Source organism: Papaver somniferum, chromosome 3 (genome assembly GCF_003573695.1).
Source record: "Papaver somniferum cultivar HN1 chromosome 3, ASM357369v1, whole genome shotgun sequence".
NCBI lineage: Eukaryota > Viridiplantae > Streptophyta > Magnoliopsida > Ranunculales > Papaveraceae > Papaver > Papaver somniferum.
In genome coordinates, this window is record NC_039360.1 from 78,219,761 (window position 1) to 78,244,658 (window position 24,898).

Here is a 24,898-nt window from a genome sequence, read left to right on the forward strand (position 1 = left end):
GCAATGAACCTCGTATTGTATTCCTTAATACTATGTCTATCTAGAGTTCATATATGCTTCGCATTTATGTTTTTAATATGCACGTAAAGATACTTTAGGGAATGAAACAGTTCAAGTCAAATATCACTAACCTCAAGTGGAAGGATGATTTTTGTCGTTGTAGCTCCTTGCTTCTTCACATCTTCAAGTCTTCGCAATACTTGTAATGTCTCATATCCTAATACTTTCAATCTAACCTATACGAAGTTAACTCTAGTACATAATCAAGCGACTCTTAACATGAGTTTTGATTCACTAAAATAGGACAACCAAACTTGACATACCAACGCTTGGTGGGTTTCAACCGAGCAATACTCTAACACGTGTTGATAAAGCTTTCGCTTTAGCCGATGTTCATCTTTATCCGTGACGCAAGTCATGAAGACGTTTCAATCTTGAAAATGTCTTTGATGACGATAATCGTGAATAACGATTATTATAACATTATAGAAGAATGTTTCAATGATTGAAATGTAGAGTTGAGAATAAGTAACCAACTATGGATATAAGCATATGTAGTGTGTTCATGCATTAGTGTATAAATCCATGTTCCAGAAACCAAGTGTGTGCATTCATGCATACGGTATTGGCGAAGGAGACAGGTTGGGTACGCGTACCCGAACACGTACTGGCGGAAGTTTTCAAACCGAAAATTTCTGCTGAGGTTTGTGAAGTTTGCAAACTGGAAAACCGTCACCTTAGGTATGCGTACCCGTACGCGTACCCTTGGAAGTTTTCGAGCCGAAAATTTCTGCTGGGTTTACAAACCCAATTCCGGTAAAGCTAGAGTACACGTACCCGTACGCATACACAAGCTGGTTATATCTCAAATCGGTACATAATGAACTTAAAAAATAATAAATCAATAAGGAATGCAATATTTTCAAACCGTGGATATATTGTTCATGATTGATTCAAGTGAATCAAACGGATTTTGTTTCAATTGTGTCTATTATAAATATCTAAGCAATTAAACAACTCTTGGACTAGTTCTTTTGAAGTCATTTGAACTAGTTATTGAAGAAGATGAATATGGTTAATATGAAAGTTACTCATGTGGCTAACCATTGATGAACCAACCAAATGCACACGTTTAGGTACGGTTACTCAAACCAAAATGAAAGCATTTCATTTGTGTGTGACAAGCTAAGTTTCGATCTAACGGTTGAAAGATATTAGCTTGGAAAAATCAGGTTGATCATCTAACGGTGAATATTGACTGCTTTGTTACCAAGGTAACTTAGATTGCAAACCCTGATTTGAAAACTATATAAGGAGGACTCTAGCATCTGTGCAAAACTAATCCCCACACCTCATGTGTGCTACTCGTTAGTTTTGCTGAGTCGTTTCTCCTTTAACCGTAGGTTTGTTATCCAGACCTTGTCGGTTAACGACTAAAAGACTTCATTGGGATTTTGAAGCCAGACGATACTACTTCTCTTGTAGTTTGCGATCTGATCTTGACATTTTCTATCGTACGAGTTCAATTGTAAGATTGGCTTGAGATTTATCTCCGATAAGATAAAAGAAATCACAAACATCTTCCTCTCATCTTTTGTGATTCCGCAACATCTTTTTTCGCTACCATACGATTAAGATTGTCGTGAGGTGATTGATAACTCTAGGATGTTCTTCGGGAATATAAGACCAGATTATCAATTAGTTCATGTTCACCTTGATTTATCAAAAGACAGAACAAACTTTAATAGGTTTATCTGTGGGAGACATATTTATCTATCTTGTAGACTTGTTTGTGTGATACAGATTTGTCTATTCAAGACTTCGACTTTGGGTCGTAGCAACTCTTAGTTGTGGTTGAGATCAGCTAAGGGAATCAAGTGCGTAGTATCCTGCTGGGATCAGAGACGTACGGAGCGCAAATGTACCTTGGATCAGTGTGATATTTATTAGGGTTCAACTACAGTCCAGACTGAAGTTAGTTTGTAGTAGGCTAGTAACTGTAGCGGCTTAATACAGTGTGGTGTTCAATCTGGACTAGGTCCCGGGGTCTTTCTGCATTTGCGGTTTCCTCGTTTACAAAAATTTTGTTGTCTGTGTTATTTCTATTTTTGCATTATATTGTTTATCTTTATAATTGAAATAATACATGTTGTGTGTTGAAGATCAATCAATTAGAATATCCAACCTTTGGTTGTTGATTTACATTGATTGACACTTGGATATTGGTCTTTGGTACCATCCAAGTTATTCCTTGTATTTGATTAGGACTCGCAAGTTTTGCTTGAGTAAATCAAATCAAGAGAGGATATATTAACTCCTTGATATACTTTTATCTAAATTGAGTCTGACTGTCTAGTTGATTCTCTAGAAAGCATATCGGATTTAGTCCATACAGATTGCTAAGTGAAATATTGGGTGGTGTTGTTAGACCCCCGATTTTTCAGTTTCCAACCAAACTCGTCAAGTATAATGATGAACGTAGTTAAAGCAAAAATATTTCCAACACATATTCCGTGAAAGATAAAAGCGAGTGAACTCAGCTCGAAATATCAAATGTGTATAATGTAAAAGTCTATATAGCTATACGACTTAGTCTCAATAGGATATGGAATAGAATAGGCTTATGAGTGATATATGAGTTCAAGTCTCCTCATACTTTTTGTTGATGAAGTTCCTCCAACATGCCCTTAGTAGATTTTCGGCTTCAATCTATGAACGTCGTAAAGTCTAAAGCTCAACTACACATTATATCCTAATCCGAGACATAGCTACAAGTAGACTAGAAATCAACCCTTATAGTTTTGACACCTAAACTTGACAAACAAGCTTGATATAGCAACGCTTGCGATTTCGACCAAGCAGTGCTCTAACATGTGGCACTTGAGATGAGCAGCTAAGCCACAATCAATGAAGCTTGTAGTACTGTCTGTGTAAATGAGAATGGAGATGTATTGTCTCTTAAGGAGTCCAGGTATCATGATAGTATCACATGTGACATTAGTAGTAAAAGCATGAAAAGAAATCTCCATGTCAGATTCGACTGGTGACTCCACAACTTCTTCAAAAATCTCTTCCTCTGTATCATTATCTGGTGAATCTGGGTATTCAGTTTGGACCAAAAATAGTTGTTGCCTGCCTTTGCACACATGAACCATCTTATAAGCCTCATCACAATTATAACATAACCCTTTGTCCCTTCTGCTACGCATATGTTCTTGTGTCAGTATTCTAATTATAGGAGAAGAAGAGGCTTAGGAAGAGTGGGTGAATAAGATTTGGGTGTGGTAGGTGCTGATTTAGGAAAGTTGGAAGAAGTGATGATGGGTTTTGGGGAAAAATTATAGGAACAAAAGGATCTAGGGGAGGTTAAAGAAGTGGAGGCTTGTTTGGTGGACTTAACCAGTAAATGACACTTTTGTTCCTCCATCCTAGCTAATGAAAAAACTTGACTAAGTGTAGAAGGATTAAACATGTGCACAGAGTTGCGAATTTCTTCTTTAATGAAGATCACTAATGAAGCTCATAATGAAATAATGTTCATCTAAGGATGGGTTATAAACTAAAGAGATTCAAACAATTCGTAATATTCCTCCACAGAATTAGTTTGCATCAACTTATTAAAAGAACCAACAAAATTTTCCTCAACAAGATTTTCAAATCGAGCACAAATCTCATGAGAAAAATTCATACCAAGACATGTGAGGACGGCCAACCTGAAAATTTAGCAACCATTTATCAGCCCTACCATCCAGATAAATAGCTGCAATGTGTATCTTACGATGTTCTTCAATGTTGTGTAGGAAAAAATATCGATCGCATTTCTGGATCCATCCATGAGGATTTTCTCCATAAAATCTGGGAAAATCCAATTTGGGTATGCGATTGAAAGTTGAGGGTGACTGATTTTTAGGAAAGGAACCAAAACCTGGATGGTTTTCTGGTGTCGGACCACTGGAGACGTTAAAAATAGATTGCCTTTACGGAGATGCAGATCTGAGAAACAAATCCAGCTTCTATGTAAAACCTTTGACAACATCAGATGATTCTCTGCAAAGTGTGGTAGCCTCCTTAACTTCTTTCTTTACCACCTTGAGACGATCATCATTATTTTTCCTATCTTTTATGAAGACATCATGAAGATCCTTTACCGTTTTCTGATCGGAACCCACCATTGGATTTTTTGTTTTTTTTTAGATGGCTCTGATGCCAAATGTACTGTACTCAGTACAATTTGGGAATCAAGATATTGGAAAATAAGAAATCTGGTTCCTATTGAACGCAACCTTTACTACAACTATCAAATTATCTTCATTAATGATAACAAAAGAAGGTTCGTACATGTTTAATAGTGATGATTAACCTAGCAACAACGGTCAGATAGTGCACACCTGTCACTATCTGAGCGTTCACTACTTACCCTATCAGACCCTAGTTATTACAGCACCAAACAATTAGCTAAAGGCAGCCAGAGTGTCCACTACTACAAGAGAGCATGACATGAGACTATGACATCAATGTATATGCATATTATGTACCCCAGTTAGGTATGTGGAGATCAATGTTTTTATGGCATAATCCTTTAGAATTGTCGTGCGAAGATTTTCCAGTATTGAAGTGTTTATAGTATTGCATTTGGGTGAAAGATAAAAGATAGATAATGGTTAAATACGAAGGACCTCTATGTCCACCATGACCAACCATTGAATTTCTGGTTATGGCATTGTTCTCACTGACATAACAGGTGAATTCAAAGGATGCAAAACAGTTGCAGGACTAGCAAGAAGCCCGGAGGAAGCGGAGAATCTGGCTATTCTAGAAGCCATAAGATGGGCTAAAACTTCCAACTTGAGGGACATCTGCATTTACCATGACTCTATAAATGTCATTTCTTATTTGAAAAATAAATCAAAACCAAGTTGGTTCAGTAGTTCAATTCTTTATGGTTGCATTAGTCTATGAGTGACTTTCAATCTGTCAAAGTTTATTACATTAAAGAAGCTTTAATTCTACAGCAAACGATGCTGCTAAATGTTGTAGAAGAAACAATGTAATCGGTAATGGTTAGATTTATGTCCAGCCTTCCTTCATCAAACTGTGTAACAGTTTCTCATTCATATTTGTTACCTCGAAGAAAACCATACAACATTTTTAGTTCAATTCCCTTGATATGCACATCACCTGAAGGTTCGTACGCGTGGTCGTAGATGTAGTTAATACATTTCAAATGAGTGCCACTTTAGTGTGGACAACTGAAAATGCGACCTAAATATGTGGCGCATGGTTTGGGATAAAAACTCGTCGCCCCTTCAGTGAATGAGACATCAACTTACTTTGATCTTTCTTTCAAAATTAAGTTCAGTAAGGAAGTTCTTCAAAAATGTGGCCTTATATGACTTGAGAATAGACAATAAGTCAAGAATCAAACAGAGGGCTAGACAAGAAGAAATTTAAACATGCGAGCGCAGCTACTTACTGATATGTATTAAAAATGCCATTAAAATCAGAAACTGTGATTTTAAGTTGATGAAAAAATGCAAGATGGTTTTGTGGTATAATAGTATGCTTCAAATTACATGCATTTGGTTCTCATTTTCTTCTGTTGAGATTATTAAGCAAATCTGTGCTGAAGTCCCAAAGTTTTTTCCCCAAATCCTTGTCTTGAGCTTGTGGTGAAGGAAGTTTTTCATTGCAATCATTAAAATACTTTCTAGTAACACCTTTCAGATCAGGATGAAGTGCAACATAACAAGTTGTCGATGCACCCTGCATACAAGATGGTAATAGTGTTAAACGCCACGTTCTTCGCCATTAGTATAACTTGATTAATGAAAATCTTTCCTTCTTAAATATGCACTTTCACGCCAAACTAATTTGGGGAGGAACTGTTTTGATTTCTTAAGACAAAAAAAAAATTTGATGGGTGCATGAGGGACAAATAATATGTGACATGTGTTTTTCATATTAATTGATTTCGATGAATTATGTTTCCAAACATATAAAAACAAATGTATTTTTGGAGAAAATATTGATTACCTTAATTGGTGTTTGTATTATTTGAAACATAATTTATTGAAATCAATTAACATGAAAGGCATGTGTCAACATCTCATTTATCCCTCATGCACCCATCAAAAAATGCTACCATCAAAAAATTATCCCCTTGACACAGCATAAGTTTTTCATACCAATCAACCAAGATAATTACCTGGGGTATATTCTTCATGAAAGGCTTCCCCAATGCTCCTAGTACCGGCAACGGAATGCCTGGAACAATTTCAGTTCATATCAAAACGATTAAGTAATCTGTAGTCGTTTGTCGATAAAAGATACGGCAGTAAAGCAAATTAGTAATCAAGTATAAGATTTACCTCTAAAGTTCATGAATTGAAATAAATTAGTGGGTATAACTCCAGGGTGTAGAGAATTTGCCGTCACGTTAGCTTTCTCTGCCTAAATCACTCATTCAAAATCACATTATCAATTCACAAAATAAAATGTGGCCATCAAAAGGCCTATTAGTTGAAAAACATAATTTGTGATTAAGTTCTAGTTTTTAATGTTGTTGGGTCCACCCTTGGCTAACTGAACTTTGTTTACAAATCCAAATTTTTGCCCGATGCCAATAATGTGTTCCTTTGAATTGGAGACTCACCTGCAAAACGCTAGCTAACTCATTTGCATGTAGAACATTTGCAAGCTTGGATCTACAATAAGCATCATATCTTGAGTACCTGTTTTATCAAAACAACAACAACACAGATAGTTCATTGGATCGGAGCCAATCACACCATGCAACTGATTTACCAGACGAATACGTTCCTACATGCATGTATTCGAATGCAAATAGTGCTAAGTAGAAACTATTACTTGGTTGGATTATTAATGATCTCGAGATCAAGCAAAGAATCCTCCTTCACAAACAATCTTCTGTGAGCAGTGGAGGACACATTAACTATTCTTCCTTCTATGCCTGATTTCTTAGCTGTGGTTTTAAGCTTATCCATTAACAATTTCGTCAGTAAGAAATGTCCTGATGAAATTTGCAAATACGAAAAGTCAATTAAAAAGAAAACTAAATTACAACATAAAGCTGAGTCGACGCTCTTACTGTGCATATTTACCTAGGTGATTGGTAGCAAATTGCAGCTCTATTCCATCTTTGGAGAGCTGGAATGGACAAGCCATTATTCCCGCGTTATTTCTGCTCGAAAATGTGAAAGAAATATTATGTATGTGGTTGTACTATGATGAGTTGGAGAATGTGTACAAGGTAAATACATACATGAGAATATTTAAGGGTTGTTTGGAAGAATTAAAGGATTTAGCAAAAGAAGTGATGGATTTGATGGATGTTAAGTCCATCTCCATGACATCAAGCTTTGCTTTAGGATTTTCTTGGAGGATCATTTCTTTTGTCTTCAAACCATTCTCCAAGTTTCTTGAAGGTATAATTACTTTCACACCTCTTAGAGCCAACACTCTTGCTGTTTCCTTCCCAATCCCACTTGTGGCACCTATTGACACAGAGAATAAGTCAGCATTCATAGTATCAATTAACATTATCCAACAATGTTTTATATATTCAACCTGTGACAATTGCAGTGAGGCCTGTAGCGTCAATCCCCTCGGTGACTTCTTCAGCTGTAGAGGAAGACTTAAAACCAGAAGGACCAGCTTTCGAGAACCAGTTCCAGTTACCCATCTCTTAAGGTTCACAAACTTTTCATATTGAGCAGGATCAATGGTTTATAGAATAAGTAAGAATTGTCGTGTGAAATTTTGAGGTCATCAAGTTTTTATAGCTTTGCATTTGGATGAGATAAAAGATAGATATTGGTGAAGACAAACAACCTCCACGTCCCCACTATAAGCCTTTTGCAATTTTGAATGGAAGAAAAACCTTCACATGTCATCTTTTTCAAATCCATCCAATAAGTTTCTATCTGCACATAACCTGAAATACCTGCGGATGATGCAACAAGAACTCTCGCTACAGGCATACTTTTTCTCTCTTCAACTGTGCAAAATTATTTGTTTGAAGCTAGATACGGAGTGTACTACCTTCTTCTTTAGATAGAAGGACCTTCAATGGCGAAAGAAGCCTGTTCTTACAAATACCTTCTAAACCCATGATTTTTTGAATTACATGGCAACAGTAAAAGTATAACTTTTATACATACATTCAGAAGAGCAACAAGATCCTAAAAAAGAGTAAATAATAGTCCCAAATTCAACTTCAGTTTTCAGAAAGAACAAAAAATCTCTAAAAAATACAACAAAGGAGAAGAAAGAAAACAACTGAGTGAAGATAAATCTGGTTCTTTCAAGTGAGATGGAATTCACCACTTGCATGAACTTCCTTGACCCTCTTCTCATATTCATCTTCATCATCCTCTGTATCTTCTTTTGCTTCTCCTGTCTCTGCATTCTCTTCTTTCGCCTCCTCGTCCTCTTCCTCTTCTTCTCCTGCCCAACCAAACCCACCAACAGACCTAGACGATGGAGGAGGAGTTCTGGCCTCACTAACAATTTTCATTATGTCATCAACGGTCTGGCTGAAAAGGCTTGCAGGGGGTTCTCTTTGATAATAAATTGCTTGGGCCGTCTCTGTAAGCTCCCTTGGCAGGTTCTTCAAGAACCATGGGTGAGTCTTGATTTCCTTGATGCTAATCCTCTGTAGAATTCATGTAAATATTAAGTTCAGAAAAAGCAGGACCTCCAGAAGGTATTACGTATGGGTGATGCAAAAACTTCCAATACCATGAACACATAGCAGCAAGGAAGTGACATCTTTACCAACAACTAGATTCAAGTAACATAATGCCAGATTGATGCGACTCTATGCACCATTTAAATTAAAGGTCAAATATGAATATGGAAGGTAAACCAATTCCACCATTAGTCACAATGTGGGTCACATACAGAACAAGGTATTCAATTTCAGATATTCACAAAATTCGACCGACAATCGACAACGAGGTGTAGGACTGAAACTGCATTTCACACGCCTAAGAGTATAGATGTTAAAGCAAACAATACAGCTTTGGTTCTGATAAGTGAACTGAATTAAATGTAGATACAAACAACGAAGCGCTACAGAGGCCCACCATGTTTAACTTTTATACTTTTCTACGCAGGTTTCCCCTATACTTTTCCTATATTCACTAGCATAGTCCGTCATCAGTAAATAAATTTACCTAGTTTCCTGGTGCACATAGATTATATTCTTTTCTCATTGATCAATAAACAAGATACGATTACTAACTTGACCACATTGACATCCTGGAAACATAAAACTTGAGAAATTCCAAACAAAAACATACCCTGGATGGATTTGCAACAAATATGCGAGAAAGAAGATGTTTGCAATCTTGAGATACGTGAACGTAGTCGGGGATTTTGTACTGAACAGCCATTATACGCTGCAAAATAGATAATGATTAAAGCAATATGAGTTAAGGATGGGTAAAAAACTGAAATCAATAAAAACTATTTAAAAAAGAAAAGAAAAGGAGGCACACTTACTCCAATGGTCTTTCTGAAATTCTTGGGATCTTCTTGATCTTCGAAAGGGTATGCTCCCACAAGCATAACATAAAGAGTTACTCCACAGGACCAGACATCAGCCAACTACAATTAAACAAAGGACAACTTAACCTTCATAACATAATTTGTGAAAGTGTCCCATTAAGCATAAGCGGACATTTTATTTTACGAACCTAAACACTCTATATTAAACTATCACGACGACTTCTAGGGCCAGCAAAACCATTTACCTCCACTGAATACCAGTCCGACAAATATTAGTTAGATTTCTATTACTATGATTTTCGCAGCAAAAGAGTACTAAGAGATGAGTGACATGAAAATCTGGCACAAAGATAAGTGACATGTAAAAAAATGGGTCAAACAGAAGGTACAGAACGAATATTCTGGAAATGATCGAGATATTCAGGCGACAGGCAATTGATTGGAAGATAAAAGATCAGTCACGCATGAAAGGTCTATGATCCAATTCCATTCATGCCAAGCAACTACAACCATGAAATTAGGATATTGTACCTATGAATTTGAAATCTTCTCGACTGGCTGACAACAAACAAAGAGAATTGACAAGAATGAACTTGCAACTATACTTACCAAATCTCCAATATGGATTCAATCTGACCAAATTTACTATCTTCTGAGGTCATCAGGTGTTGGGAACAAAATATTACACTAAAGGCCATGTCTCAAAGAAAGTCAACTATACTGCTACACATAGTGACTTCTTAACAGGACTAATAAACTGTACAATCAAGAGTTGATTTGACCAAGTAAAACGATATTCCTGCCACCTGCTGACCTAGTTATATTTCCTGCTAACATGGTTAACCTACATGATGATTTTGAGGAAAGTAAAAACCAGTTGGAACCGAATCAAGAGCTGATTTTTGGTACAAAATGTTCAACTCACTCTTCAACATAGATCACTTCACTGAACAATTAGCTTGATCCCAATGAAACTTGAACATCCTTCCTACAAATCACCCCTTGAATCGTTTCGAACATGGCTCAACATCCACAAAAAATTAAGATGTGGAATAACATAGAAACAAATCAACGTTGGTTCATTGGACCGAGAAGCAGAGCTTAGTGAGTCTAACATAATCTAAGGGAAGTCATCATAAACACTCGGTTACCTATCAGTCATCCATACTATGTACATGCAACTGAAGTGGCGTCATACACCCACCGAGGGGAAACCATGGCATATCCTGTACAACCCTTTTAGGGATGTGGCTTGATCTAGACTGTGAATGCCATGGATCACTTGGCCCCACATTTCCAAATCAAGTGCATGTGAACTACAATTGAATTAAGAATGTGAGGTCTACAAGCCATGACATTCACAGCCTAGATCAATCCATGGTCCTTAAAGAGTTCTCCAAGATTTTTCCCAGGTTTTCCAGTAGTTGATGTAGAACAATTGTTGTCTGAATAATGTGGGCCCTGCTCAAAACAGATATTTTGGCAAAATCTAATCTACAGCAACGCATGCTTACATGGACTGTACAAAGTGGGTGGCAACAATATAGTAAACGTGCACACTTGGCAACCAAGGTAACAGACACGTATGAAATCAGACAACCCACGTAACAACGAAACAAAAATCTATGTATTGCAAGTAAAACAAGGTATGCAATTACGGAATTACCTTTCCATCGTATTCTCTGCGAGAAAGAACTTCTGGTGCAATATATGCAGGTGTGCCAACCGTTGATTTAGGTCTTGAATGAAGTATAGATGACTACATGAGAATTTAAACTACCCAAATTATTAACTGAATTTACAGTTCTTACCATGATAATAACAATTTGAGAACTTCAAATGGAGATTTCAGAGTATATTTTAATTTAACTTACTTTTGAATATCCAAAATCACAGATTTTCAAACGAGGTGCAGGACTCCCATCTAACAGTGTATTTTCAAGCTTCAAATCTCTGTGACAAATTTGCTGGAACAAAAAAAATCAAAATAAAATTAGCCCAGATTTTGTTAAAGAGATTACTTTTCTTTTAAATAAAAAATTATTAGGGACTGAATTAACTATTTACCAGAGCATGGCAGTAATGAACACCAGATATAAGCTGCTGAAAGAAATATCTTGCCTGGAAACATATAAATTTGAATGAATATTAGTTCTAGTTTTGTATGAGAAGAATGGATGAATTATTTAATGAATGAATAGTTGATTTTGACCTCATCTTCACTGAATCTTCCAGCGTTACAGATTCGTTCAAAGAGTTCTCCACCTGCTGCGTATTCCATTACTATAGCGAGATGGGTTGGAGTTAAAATAACCTGCACGGACATGAAATTGAAATAACCAAAATTTGATTAAATAAACAAAATTTTCACAATCAGAAAAATTAAAATTTGGATTAAATTTACCTCCTTGAATCTGATAATGTTTGGATGTCGAAGAGATCTATGATTTATAATCTCTCTTGCTACATTTTCATCAATCTGAAATCCAAAAAACCTCAATCAGATAAAAATAAAAATCCCAATCAGATACAAAATTAGGTTACGCTAAGATATAGAAGAAAGAACAAACCTTGTGACCTCTCTCAATATATTTCATAGCAACTAATTCTTTAGTTTCCTTGTGTCGCATAAGTCTAGCAACACCAAAATTCCCAGATCCAATATCTTTAACAACATCATACTTCTCCATCTCTAGAAATCAATCAAAAAAATCCGTAATATATCCACAGATTACAAGTTTTTCACTTCAAATACCAACAAAATAAATATAGACTTCCGGGGTTTTTGTTCTGAGTTTGAGTTTTTCTCTGAAAAGGAAACACTGAGATCTTCAGAAAGCTGTTTCTTTCTTCTTCTTCAGCTCTGCTTTAATAGAAAGGGGGGTTGTGAAAGGAATATTAAAATCAAATAAGCATGTGATGATGAGATGGATTGAAAAATGGGTTTATGAATCCCTCATCCTTACAAACTTGCCATTTTTAAAATCTTTTTGTTTCCTTAAAACTTTTGTGTAAAAAAAATAAAAATTCGATCTTGAATATCGCCGTTCTCTGTGGAGAGAGATACTTGAAGGGGGTGGGAGGAAGGGTTCTGAAAATAAATGATGTTTTAATAATTTTCTTCTGCTGTCTTCATTCAATCGAGAAACTCACTCTCTTTCTCTCTGTAATTATTCATGTTCTTCATTTATTCATCTGTGTGGTGTGGAAAGAAAACAAGGTTTGTCTGTGCTATTTAAGAAAAAATACAGTAAATTGAGATTAATAAAATATACGAAACAACAAAAAGAAATAAATTACCATAACGGAAACGGTTTTGTGAGTGATGATGGCGATGCTGACAAATGAGAGGAAGGAAGATGCTGAATATGCGAGTGTCTTGTACGTGGTGGAAAGAGATGGATGGGATGACTCAGATTGAACATCATAAGTGGAGGTAACATCAGTACATTCTCAGCACCCATAAAATCATAAATGAACCCGACAGACAGATGAGCAGCTCACCAAAGACGCAAAATACAATCTACGACATTCTGTGGATGAGGCTCACCAAGGTCATCAATACCTCACTCGGTGTAACCAAGCGGGACTCGGGGCTCAGGAATGGTGATTGCCATTGGCATGCAAAGTGCCTGCCTTGTTGCATACAAACTTTTGGTAAGCAGAAACCAAGTTACCTTTGTTTTGCAGCAATTATATCTTCCGGTCACAACTATATATATATCGGTAGAGACATTAAAATGTGCATGTAAATCCATATAATGTTCCTGACATGAACAATTGTGAACTAAACTCCTACCCCATACTTGGCTTATCCCTCCTCCCTCTGGCGGGTGGGGATCCCTTCTTACATATCTTAAGAAAAGTGATATTTTCGTTTTCTAAACTTAACGTAAGCAAAACTTAAAATAAAAAAGTTCCGGCTATCAACAAGGCTCGCATAAAAATAAAATAATAATTTAAAAATAAATATTGTAAAAATTGATCTCAAGCATTTTGAAGGAAAAAAGGAGCTCTGGAGAAGGCAGTGGAGCTCAAATTATTTTGTGATACGTATTTTGAATTTTAATTATATTTTCAAGCTTCTACATTGTCCAAAATCAAATGGCTCTGGACCAATTAATAAAATCTTGGATGACTTGATAAAATTAACAAAGAATCCTTGGAATACCTGTAGTTGAATACATGCACATCACAATCAAATTATTGCTTGCTATAAATAGATTGAAGATCTAACAGGAAACGGTATTTCGTTTGAGCTGACTTCATAGTCACGGTTTTCTTTTTTTTCATTCAAAGACTCCCCTTTTAGTACTTATGAGTGACCAACGGCAAGCCTTGCCCTTCTTCTGATTACATCTAAAAAGGTGTTTTACTTACAAGTAAGATCACGTCCGCTTCAAGGTTTAATGTTTGCCTTTCAACAATCATCGGTAGTCATGTACGAAATTTAATCTCTGAATGCCATCACGAGGTTAATGATAATTGCTGGGATGACAAGAATGAGCTAGTCTAGACGAAAACCCGGCCAAAATCATGGTCTTGGGCATCACCCAGGAAAGGTACTTCATTTGTAAGAAGACGGTGATAATAAACTACCGACTAAAATTGCTTAGGGATTTACGCAATCAACACGTACAAGCACATGCATGACCATCATTGACCATACTTTTTCTTCAATTCACCTGGTCCTGGTCCCTGTCTTTAATAGTATTTATTTAGAGTCACATTAGAAAGAGAAAGCCTAATCAATCTTCTTTATTAAACATTAGATTATCTATTTAGCTAATCTTCTTTGATTAGTTAATCCTCTTGTAGTCTTGTAGCTGATGCATGTGATCCTATTGAGAGGATTTGACACACAAACTTTAACTATAGGAGTCACTAGACTTAGCACAGCAGCTATAATCATATGATGGCTCACCAAAGTTGGTTGAATTATAGTTAAGATTTTGGATAAAATCTAACCATCTTGATTAGCTGTTTAACCTTATCTTTTAGGCATCTCATGCGTGCTCATAATTTGGATTTTCTATGACCCACCCGTTTCAACGATTTGGAGTATATATTTATCCTAGTTTGTGTTCTGAGAATCTAAATTTCGGTTGAAACTAGTTTAAAGTCAACTCAACCGTTGTTAGCTTATAGTTTAAGTAGAAATGAACACTTGAGTCAAGACCCATTTAGTGCATGCCGACATGGGACGTGCCTACTATTATGAGACTCATCGTGTCATGCATAGCACTCCTTTTCTGGGATCGGATATTCTCTACAGTGAATTGGTGATTTTGCTACGCATTAATCTTAGAATCGGTGGATATTCTTTACATAGCCGTTAAAAATCGGAGACGTTTGAGAAAATAAAACAATGGATGGTACAATTGAGCATCTTCCTGATGTACTAGTGCGTTATATTGATTAAAAGGATGAGAAAATAAAACACTTGTACTGGATGGTACATTACCTGAACAAGACAATGGAGTTTGGTACTGCCGAGAAGACTTGAATGGGAATGATCTTTCCTCAAACCTAACATGACGTGAGATGTATAGCCTGTTTGTTTCCTGATGCAAACACAAATATCCTTTGTGTGAACTGCTATATCCTATGAAGACACGCGGAAGAGACCTAGGTTAAAGTTTGTTTGCATTATACGACCTAAGCAGGGATAAGCTAGACAACCAAAAACTCGTAAGAAAGAGTAGTCTGGTGTTTTTTGGAAAAGAAGCTCTAGTGGAGTTTTTGACTCTGAATTGGACTTAGGAAGCCTGTTGATTAAAAAACAAGCTGTGGTAAAGGCATCAGCGCAGAAGGAACGAGGCATGTGTGCATGATACAGAAGAGCCAAGCCAGATTCAGTCACATGACGAATTCTACGTTCTGCCAGGCCATTTTGAGGTGAAGTATGTGGACAAGAAAATCTATGTTGAATACCTGATTCATTGAGATAAGAAGTGAACTTTTTATACTCTAAAGCATTATCTGACTGAAATATTTTGATTTTATGGTCAGTTAGATTTTCAACCTGTTTGTGAAATAGTATGAAAGTTTTAAGAGCATCTGACCTTTGCACAAGTGGGAAAACCCAGGTAAAATGAGAAAAGACATCCATTATCAATAGGAAATAACGAAAACCAGATCTTGACAAGTGTGGAGAAACCCAAATATCAGAAACTACCAAGCTCAAGGGCTTGTCATAAACAGTCGTATTAAGAGAGAAAGACAACTTCTTGCTCTTACTGATGTGGAAAGAGTGACAGAAATCAAAGGTTTTATTAGCAACGGGAAGGGAAAATTGATGGCATATTCTTGAGACTGTGCACAACATGGGATGACCTAATCTCTGGTGCCACAATGGTAAACTAGAAGCAACATTAGCCTGTGGTTTTATTGGAAGATCCAGCTCACTGACTCCATCTAGGACATACAGACCATTCCTTTCAATTCCTCTCATCAGTGGTGCCCCCGTGTGCTTGTCCTTCACAACAAAAAAAGATGTGTGAAATTCAAAGAAGACTGCATTGTCTTTACAGAAATTAGACACTGACAGTAAGTTACACTTTATTTCAGGTACATGATAAACATTATTCAAGAAAAAATATCTTGAATGTTTTGTAAAAGAACTGTTACCAATATGAGAAATAATTAGTGAATTACCATTACCCACTTGCACTTGTTCAGTGCCATCATACTCATGAGGAATAGTTAAGTTTCTCATGTCTGTTGTCAGATGATTGGTTGCTCCTGTGTCAGTAACCCATTGTGTGTCTTAGTGTGCACCAGGTAGAGCTATGTAAGCAGCTGGTTGGCGCTGCTGATTGTTATTAGGTTTCTCATAACGAAACCAACATCTATCTGCAAGATGATTTCTCTTTTTGCAGATTTGGCACTTTGGTCCTGTGACTGCATCATTCTGTGATTGATGTTGGGTATTGCGCTGTGAATTATAGTTGTTGTTGTTGTTTCTCCTGTTAGACATATTTGTATGTTGTTGAAACTGAGAACTTTAACCAGCATATCTCCTTTGGTCATGTCTATTGCCAGATGTTGTTGCGGTAGACACAGCCACATTGGCTAATGGTGTTTGCAGCAAGGCTAGCTGTTGCTCTAGCCTCATATCAAAAGTTAAAAGATGGGAGTAAAAAAGATTAATGTCCATACCCTCAATTGTTGTGAGAGAAGTGACAATCGGATCATAGCTTTGATTTAAGCCATTGCAGATGGCTTGCTTCTTTTCATCACTAGATACTGTATAACCAGATTCTGCTAATTGAGCAAACAAAGTTTTAGCATCAGTCAAATAAGATTTCATAGTCTTATTACCTTTTGAGAGGTTATGAAGCTGCTTCTTGAGGTTCATTTGATGAACAAAGGTTTTTGGTGCATATTCTGATTCCAACTTGTCCCATATTTCTTTAATTGTGTCTAGTCTTGCTACCGTGCTTAATACTTCAGGTGTCAAGGTTGAATTTAGCCATCCAACTATCAGTGAGTCTTGGGATTCATACGTAATAAAACTAGGATTTATTGTCACACCATCTGGAAGAGTTTTTGCTGGTTTTTCTTTAGTTCCATCAATGAAACCTGTGAGATCATGACCCTTAAGAATGGGTTTAAATTGAGCCTTCCAGAGCAAATGATTTGTTTCGGTGTGTTTCAGGGTTACTAGATGGTGTATTTGCACTTGGCGAAGGGTGTTTGTAGTATCTGCCATTGTTGAAGTTGCAGAACTGATTTCGAGTTTCTTTTTTTTTTGATTAGCGGAAGGTGGCTTGGATCAAAAGCTGATACCAAGTTAGAACATGGACTTTGGTAGAATATCTTCCACCCCTGACTTGTGGAGTTTCATTCATTATTTATACAATAAGAAGTTACAGAGATAGAGTTCAAAAGACGGTAAAATAGCTAACAGAAAATGGAACGAGTTGCACGCAGTCAATGTGAATTGTTAGCTAGTCCTGAGGATGACTGAACTACATGCTGACTCTAGAAAGACTGAGTTTGTTGCTTAACATCCTGAACTGCATGCTGACACACTGGAGACTGAGCTTGTTGCTTAACACCTCTCTCCTAACGCTAAGTTTTATGGTGCTAGTTTTGTTTTTAGATTAGACAAAAAATGTTGCATATTCTTTTCTTCTTTTTTTCAACCAGATATATCTCGAATGCTAACTAGTAACTAGATAGTTGCGTTGTTTCATTCAGCGTAACCAAAATTCTATTTTTCGCGGAATGATTCAGCGAGATTGTTTTATTTTTTGATCCGAAGGCTGATATGGTTGCGCTGTTCCATTAAGCGCGACCAAATTCTACTTTTAAGGAAATGGTTCAGCGCGTCTAGATGCTAGATTGGAATCACCATAAGACTTAGATGGGTAGTCTAGCTTACGTGGACTTCCAATCTAGATGCTAGATTCGAAAACCATAAGACCAAGCCTTAATGTTAGAGGTAATATATGATTTCCAATATTTGAACTCCTTTTTTTTTTTTTTTTTTTGAAAGCATAAAATTTGAACTCATTGATAACTTACCAAGAATTTTTATTTATATTTTGAGAAATTTGGTTGTATTACACAAAGAATCTTTCTAGCTTTCACAATATAATATGAGTATATATCATTACTAATACCAAGTTTTATGGACATTAACAATTCAAGAATCAAGGGTAAAATCGTGGATGAATCCTATGATTCAAGCTGTGAGTCAAGTGATTGCTTGAACACAAATTTGATAAATTTTGAGGCGCTAAATAATTTGTCCTATGACAACCATCAAGTGGTCTGGTGGTTGGCATGCTCCCCTCCACTACGGAGGTAGGGGTTCGAATCCCCCAATCGCCAAAATAACTCCTTAAGAAGTTAAGGATGTAGTCCAAGACCACTGTTCCAAAGCATCAAAAAAAATAGCGCAATAAAACTTTACAATATTTGACGCATCAAATCTTATTCACTAGATTTGTCTTATAAATTGAATCTAATGGTTGTGTTTTTTGTGCCCAACCATTTGTCGCACATATCATGAGTCATTGGGTATGTCTTTAGATGTTAAACTCCAACGGCTTCATTTTTTTTTGCGCGAAACCATTAGGGGATTTCTTGATTCGATGTTGAATCAAGATAAAAGTTAGCTCTTGAATCAAACCGACTTGACTAAGCTCGAAAGTTGAATTATGAACAATGATAAGAAGTTAGTATAACCCTTCCCATTCAAGTAAAATAAAAAGTAAATGATACACGTTATGATTTATTTGTTTCTGGGTACGAAGGAGGATAAACGGAAAATGCGTTGATTTTATTGGGAGAAATATGCAAGCCAAGAAAGTCAGGTAGACTAAGGAGTAACAAATCTTAGAGATGCTAGTAAATCTTCGTTAACTAGGTGGGTCTGGAGATACACATACGAAAGAAAGAAAATATGAAGAAAGGTGACTCGAAAAAGGACTAGTCACGGTGATCAAACAATTCTATCTATGAATACGAACATTTCTCAAAGAAAGAGGGTGTGGAAAAGAAACGTGGAAACAAAAGAAAAAAAATGAACAAATAACATTATATAAAGGTGGGAAATTGGAAGACACAATATCTATGGCATGAAAATTGGTTAGCCCTGGTGATAAATTGATTATTTGCCGATCTGGATCTGATTGATCTTCTACTCTAAGTAAAAGTAGATTCAATTCTTGTGTCGTATGTGAAAAAGAAAGGGTACCAAGTGTACCATCAATTTTTTGTTTGTAAACTTGTATGGACAAACTTGTTACTATCAATAGCACATATCAATAGTAAAGATATGAAACCTAATATGTAGACAAGCTTTTACTTAGATGATCTCAAAAATTAATATCCATGTAACAACCTTAGTATGTACCGGACTGTTACGGGAACTAAATTCCAACAAAAGTAACTCTTGTAATCTTTCCTTCAAGATACAAATTCTCAAGATTAATTCTTGTAGGTTTTATACATTATTTTAGGCTTAGAAAATGTCTAGGTTGTTTAACTTACTACTTGTGATATTTCTATTATAAAGATAAATAATATAATGCGGAATAGAAATAACACAACACACCAAAAATTTCGTTAACGAGGAAAACTGCAATATGCGAAAAGATTCTGAGACCTAGTCCAGAACTTGAACACCACATTGTGTTAAGCAGCTACATGCACTAGCCTACTATCATACTTCGGAATACAATGTAGTTGAGACTTAATCGACCATACGAGTAATTAAGTTTCATTTATGCTCCTTTATGTCTATTATATCGCAATACCCTATGCAACACGATTCTCCTAACCGACGACCTTTACATGCTTGGGAGTTGCTCCAACTTAAGTGAAGACCTTTTGACTATTCTTCCTCTAACAAAAAGCCTGTTTGATTCCCCTTAAAAAAGATATTCAATCAAGGTATGAAAATCTATATGATTATGAGGGATTTTCTAGAAAAGAAGATATTAAACAAACTAAATGATTATGAAAACTCAATCAATTCTACCTCACAAGAATAATCTACAAAAATTAAACCAGAAGTGATTTAGATATCTATCATGTAGAATCACAAAATTTGAGATGAAAAGTACTTTATGATTTCTATCTATCTTATTCTCGATTTATAGTTCAGAAAACATATTAATTAATAGGAACAAGATCTGGATAAGCAGGTAAAATATTGTACATATGGTCGAGCTTCACGAATCCTTTAGTGAAGTTTTTCAAAGTCGTAACCTGATATAGTTTCAGAAGAGAAAACCTAGGTTTTAGATGATGACTCTACCCACAACTAGGACACAGAAGTGTCAGATTATTTGGAGTCGGTCTTATCAATATTTTCAACGAAAGGTTGATAAATAAATTGGAAAGGGTATGAATGTGGATATATTATGTTGGATTTGTGAGGACCAAGATAGTAATGACTCGTTCCTCCATCGTTACTGTCTCCATATAGCCACCTTGATTATCCGGCAATGTGGGATTTTCAATGGGTACCGCTACAGTCATCCAACAGTAGTGTTTCCCGCCTGGGCACGTTTAACTGCAGAGTTTTCTGCCAACTCTGGATCCAATTGTTCTGAAAAGACCTTAGTGTTAGGAAATGACCATTATGTGAACCTACCTGCTGAATCGGGGTATTACAATACCACCACCTTATATTGAAGCTCTCCTCGGCTTCAAAATATATTTAAGTCCAGAACTATGAAGTTCCCTGCCATCGACAGATTGATACCAGTACATGACCTATCATGTCCAGCGTACTCTCCCACCCTCGACAATTGACTCGTCGTCGGCTCTGATACCATTTGTAATGACCCATTTCTCCAATGATATTGTCTCCACTTAGACACTACGGTTATTCGACAATACGGGGTTTCCAACGAGCACCGTTGTGTTCATCTAACATCATCTTTCCGGGAGGTTACCTATCCATGGATTACTCCCGCCCGAGTACTCATAACTATAGAGTTTTCTTCCAACTCTGGAGCCAATTGTGCTTAAAAGTCCTTGGTGTTAGGAAAGAACCATTACATATATTCCATTATATGAACCCTACCTGCCAAATCGGGGTATTATAAAGATGAAACAAGTTCCTACTTATTTTACGATTGTTAGAGAACTAAGAAAATTTGGACATGTTGTGTCGAAGGATGTAGTTTTCATTACAATTATAATATTAATATTGTTACAACTATAAAAACCTAAATTCATGATTGAAGTGGCGAGTGTCTTAACCACGTTTGAAACTGTTAGAGCACTGCTCGGTCGAACTCGAATGCGTTGCTATCTCAAGCATGTTTGTCAATGTTAGTGATCAAAACTATAAGTCTTGATTTCTAGCCTATTTATAGATGTCTCGGACTAGGAAATAGTTTGTGTAGTTGAGCTTAGACTTCACGACGTTTATCACTTGAAGACGAAGAACTACTAAGAAGAGCTTGTGGAACTTCATCGTGGAGACTTAAACTCATCTATCACTTGGAAAGTCTATTTCTACTCTATCTCCTATATCGAGACTTAAGTCGTGTTACGATATAGTTTTCTTTATACACATTTGAGATTTCGAGTTGAGTATATCTCGCTTACACATTTCTCGAAATATGTGTTGGTAAGCTTTCGCTTTGACCAAGTTCATCTTATATCATGAGAAAATTGTCGAGTAACATCTTACATGGTTTGTGTGATACAATCATTTAGTGTAAGACTTGGAATGTTTCGATAATGATTATTTCAATATCTTAAAAATTGCTATGATGCTAATAGTGTGTGAAAACGGATATTGTCATTATAGAAGAATGTTTCAATGAATGAAATAAAGAGTTTAGAATCCTGTAAGAATCTTTGGATATAAGCATAGTGTGTTCGCACATTAGTGTATAAGTCCAAAACCGGGAGCCTAAAGTATGCATACTTGTGTGTATACAAAAAGGTTGTAGGAGACTGGGTAAGTATGCGTACCCATACGCATACTGGCGGAAGTTCACGTCGGTGAGTTTTTGTTGAGTTTGAAAGCCAAAACCAAACTCACCAGGTTACCTAAAGTACGCGTACCCGTACGCATACTGGCGGAAAGTTCACGCCCGTGAATTTCTGCTGAGTTTGAAAACTAAAACAAACTCAAATCCGGTTGTTTAAGTACGCATAACCATATGCATACTTAAGTGGTTACTTTCTAAAATCGGTTGTACATGAACCTCAAAAATATTTATCAATAAAGAATGCAATCTTTGCAAACCGCCGCTATAATGTTCATGTATCGATTCGAGTCAATCAAACCGATTTTGCTTCAATTGTGTTCTTGTATAAATCCATGAGAATACAGCAATTGAACAACTCTTTGACTAGTTTCATTTGAGTCATTTGAACTAATTATGGTTAAGATGAATAAGGTTGATATCAGAGTAATCATATGGCTAACCTCGGTTAACTATTTTTGAACCAACATGGTGTACACGTTTGGGTACGATTACATAAACCTAAATGAGGGTACATTTTTCATTTGTGTAACGATGAATATTGAATTCCTTGTTACCAAGGTAACTTGGATTCCAAAACCTGATTTGAAAACTATATAAAGGAAAACTCTATCAACTGGAAAACCTAATCCCCACATCTCATGTGTGCTACTAGTTGCATAACTAGAGTCGATTCTCCTTTAACCTTAGGTTTCTTCTCGAGACCCTGTAGGTTAACGACTTGATGACTTCATTGGGATTGTGAACCCGTACCCAACTATTCTCTTTGTAGTTGCGTGATCTGATCTTGATGTTTCTATCGTGATTGAGTGCAATTGTAAAATTGTCTTGAGATTTATATCTCCGATAGGCAAGATAGAAAAGTAATCATAAACACCTTCGTCTCATCGTTTATGATTCCACAATAACTTGTTTCGCTAGTCGATTAAGTTTATTGTATGCAATGATTTGAAATAAATGTGAACCCTAGAAAAATTTAAATGCACAGTTAAAAGAAACAGTTTAGAGAAGTAAATAATTAAAGAAGAAAAGTTGATAGATTTTTGCACTTGATTCCCCTTATCTGATTGGACTTTTGGAGTATCTCCAGTTGTAATCATATGAGTAATCATAGCGGTTTGGTTTGGATTCATAATGGTATTCTGGGAAGATGAATCAACATCATTAGAAATATTAGTGGAAGCTTAACCCACTCTGTGTCTTTTTACAAGTCTGCTATTCTCTTCCATAATAACTCCTTCATCCTTAAGCACGACTTCTAAGTTTATGACTTCACCATCTTTGGGAGGAACAAATTGGGTAGATTTAGCAAACTTTTTCTGAGACTTCTTTACCGCTGGAGCTTTTGTAGTTGATGTTTCATGAGTGGTGGAGATAATGCTTATATTCTTACGAATGTTGTTAATATTACCAACAAAGTAAGGCTTTTCATGAGCTTTCTTCAAAAAATTAGCCGCATCTCCGCACACAATTTTCGAATGATTGACAATGTAGCATTCAGTACAGATACTCTTTGGCTGACGTTCAAAGAAGTATTGGTGCCACTTAGTTACTCCAGCATTGGTAGAACATTTGACTCCTCTTCTCATGGGCATGGACAGATCAATATTTACACACACTTTCACAGGTTCGCTTCCAATGGGGATTGCATCTTTGGGTTCGATTGCGATGACTTCCCTCATTACTTGTCCTATTTTTGTCACAGATGTGACATTCATATGTTCTAGCAATAAATATTTAAGTTGGATCCAAAAACGTTGAAAACCCCAATGTTTGTCAGTATACACCATTGTAGATATATAATCATGAACAACCAGGAGATACTTATTAATGCTCCATGGTCGTTCGTCAATTACCTTGTTCAATAATTCTCATTGATTAAATTTGAAGATAAAGATATTCGGCTCCACTTCAATGATTCTCAAGTTTTCCAAAGTCAGGAAAGGCCATGTGAAAATGATACCTTTCTCAACCATGTCGTAACTCATTCTGCCTTCAATGATGACCTTTCCGATAGCGCTGGCTTCCCAATTATCTTCAGTTTCATCTTCCTTTTTGTTGCTCTTGATGACTTCTATTTCATTAATATCACCCAAATCCAATGTAGCCTTCTTAAACTTGTTGACCAAATCTACTACATTAATGGAACTTCTTTCCTCCGTTATTATGAAAGGATGGGTTACAATATTTTTAGGTTTGATAAAATTGAGTTGACAAGAGATACAGGAAAGAGGATGGTTTTCAATAGGGTTTTGAGGATTTAGGTTTCCAAAAATTGAGATATGAGTTGATTGCGGATAATCTTCAATCCTACCTTTAAGGTAACAATATTGACGAAAATCTTTTTTGTGTTGAAGTATTGCATAGCTGTCTATAGTAAACCATCCAACCAAAATTAGGTAACATATTGACCGCATGCAGCTGACTATACAGTTTTTGAATTTTGAATTCCTTGATTGGCGCGATGAATAATCGCTGAGTTGATGCGAATTGATACCGATTTGAGACATCTTTCTTTGAACACCATTAGCAAAAGCTAAGAATCCAATCCGTTCTGAACCTGTAAGCAAAAGCTTGTAGATATACTCAGCAAAAGCTGTGATTGCAACAACAAAAGTGGCAAAAGCCATTAGAGAAAACTCCTTAAGCAAAAGAAATAAGAGGAAAAAGAGAGTTAGAAATTCATTAAGTAAGATAAAAAATGAAGAAATCAGTTTAAACCAAAAGGAAAAAACAAAAGATAAGAGAAGATAAACAAAGTTTAAGTTTTCAAAGATGGTAGCTAGCGGTATTCCATGGTACCTTCCTTTATCAAAAGTGTTACAAACAACCAACCACATCTTCCACACTACGATGTTATCAATGTTGTAACGAAAACATAAAATTAATATTGTCCATCA

At 36.2% G+C, this 24,898-nt stretch overlaps 2 protein-coding genes across 2 annotated transcripts; both read right to left on the reverse strand.

The window, feature by feature from the left end:
• Positions 1-5,446: 5,446 nt before the first annotated feature.
• On the reverse strand, positions 5,447-7,778 carry LOC113356578 (short-chain dehydrogenase TIC 32, chloroplastic-like). Its single transcript, XM_026599749.1, has 8 exons — positions 7,588-7,778; positions 7,283-7,514; positions 7,122-7,201; positions 6,868-7,030; positions 6,653-6,731; positions 6,369-6,450; positions 6,206-6,264; positions 5,447-5,763 (listed from the first exon to the last, which is right to left on the reverse strand). The coding sequence occupies exons 1-8, from the start codon at positions 7,700-7,702 to the stop codon at positions 5,587-5,589; spliced, it is 987 nt and encodes a 328-aa protein (XP_026455534.1). The 5' UTR covers positions 7,703-7,778; the 3' UTR covers positions 5,447-5,586.
• A 311-nt stretch (positions 7,779-8,089) lies between these two features.
• Positions 8,090-12,777, reverse strand: LOC113356579 (serine/threonine-protein kinase SRK2A-like). The gene is made up of 9 exons (XM_026599750.1): positions 12,102-12,777; positions 11,936-12,010; positions 11,744-11,845; positions 11,599-11,652; positions 11,406-11,498; positions 11,198-11,290; positions 9,526-9,630; positions 9,324-9,422; positions 8,090-8,674 (listed from the first exon to the last, which is right to left on the reverse strand). The coding sequence occupies exons 1-9, from the start codon at positions 12,219-12,221 to the stop codon at positions 8,324-8,326; spliced, it is 1,092 nt and encodes a 363-aa protein (XP_026455535.1). The 5' UTR covers positions 12,222-12,777; the 3' UTR covers positions 8,090-8,323.
• Positions 12,778-24,898: the final 12,121 nt, after the last annotated feature.

Bases quoted from the DNA above. Each gene is read 5' to 3' on its own strand.
- LOC113356578 (XM_026599749.1), bottom strand. From the start codon at position 7,702: ATGGGTAACTGGAACTGGTTCTCGAAAGCTGGTCCTTCTGGTTTTAAG. The intron at 6,265-6,368 runs GTAAATCTTATA...AAATTGTTCCAG, and splicing joins TCAATTCATGAACTTTAGAG to GCATTCCGTTGCCGGTACTA. The intron at 5,764-6,205 runs GTAATTATCTTG...TCTTGTATGCAG, and splicing joins TCATGAAGAATATACCCCAG to GGTGCATCGACAACTTGTTA.
- LOC113356579 (XM_026599750.1), bottom strand. From the start codon at position 12,221: ATGGAGAAGTATGATGTTGTTAAAGATATTGGATCTGGGAATTTTGGT. The intron at 11,653-11,743 runs GTCAAAATCAAC...ATATGTTTCCAG, and splicing joins GAAGATTCAGTGAAGATGAG to GCAAGATATTTCTTTCAGCA. The intron at 9,423-9,525 runs GTAAGTGTGCCT...TCTATTTTGCAG, and splicing joins ATTTCAGAAAGACCATTGGA to CGTATAATGGCTGTTCAGTA.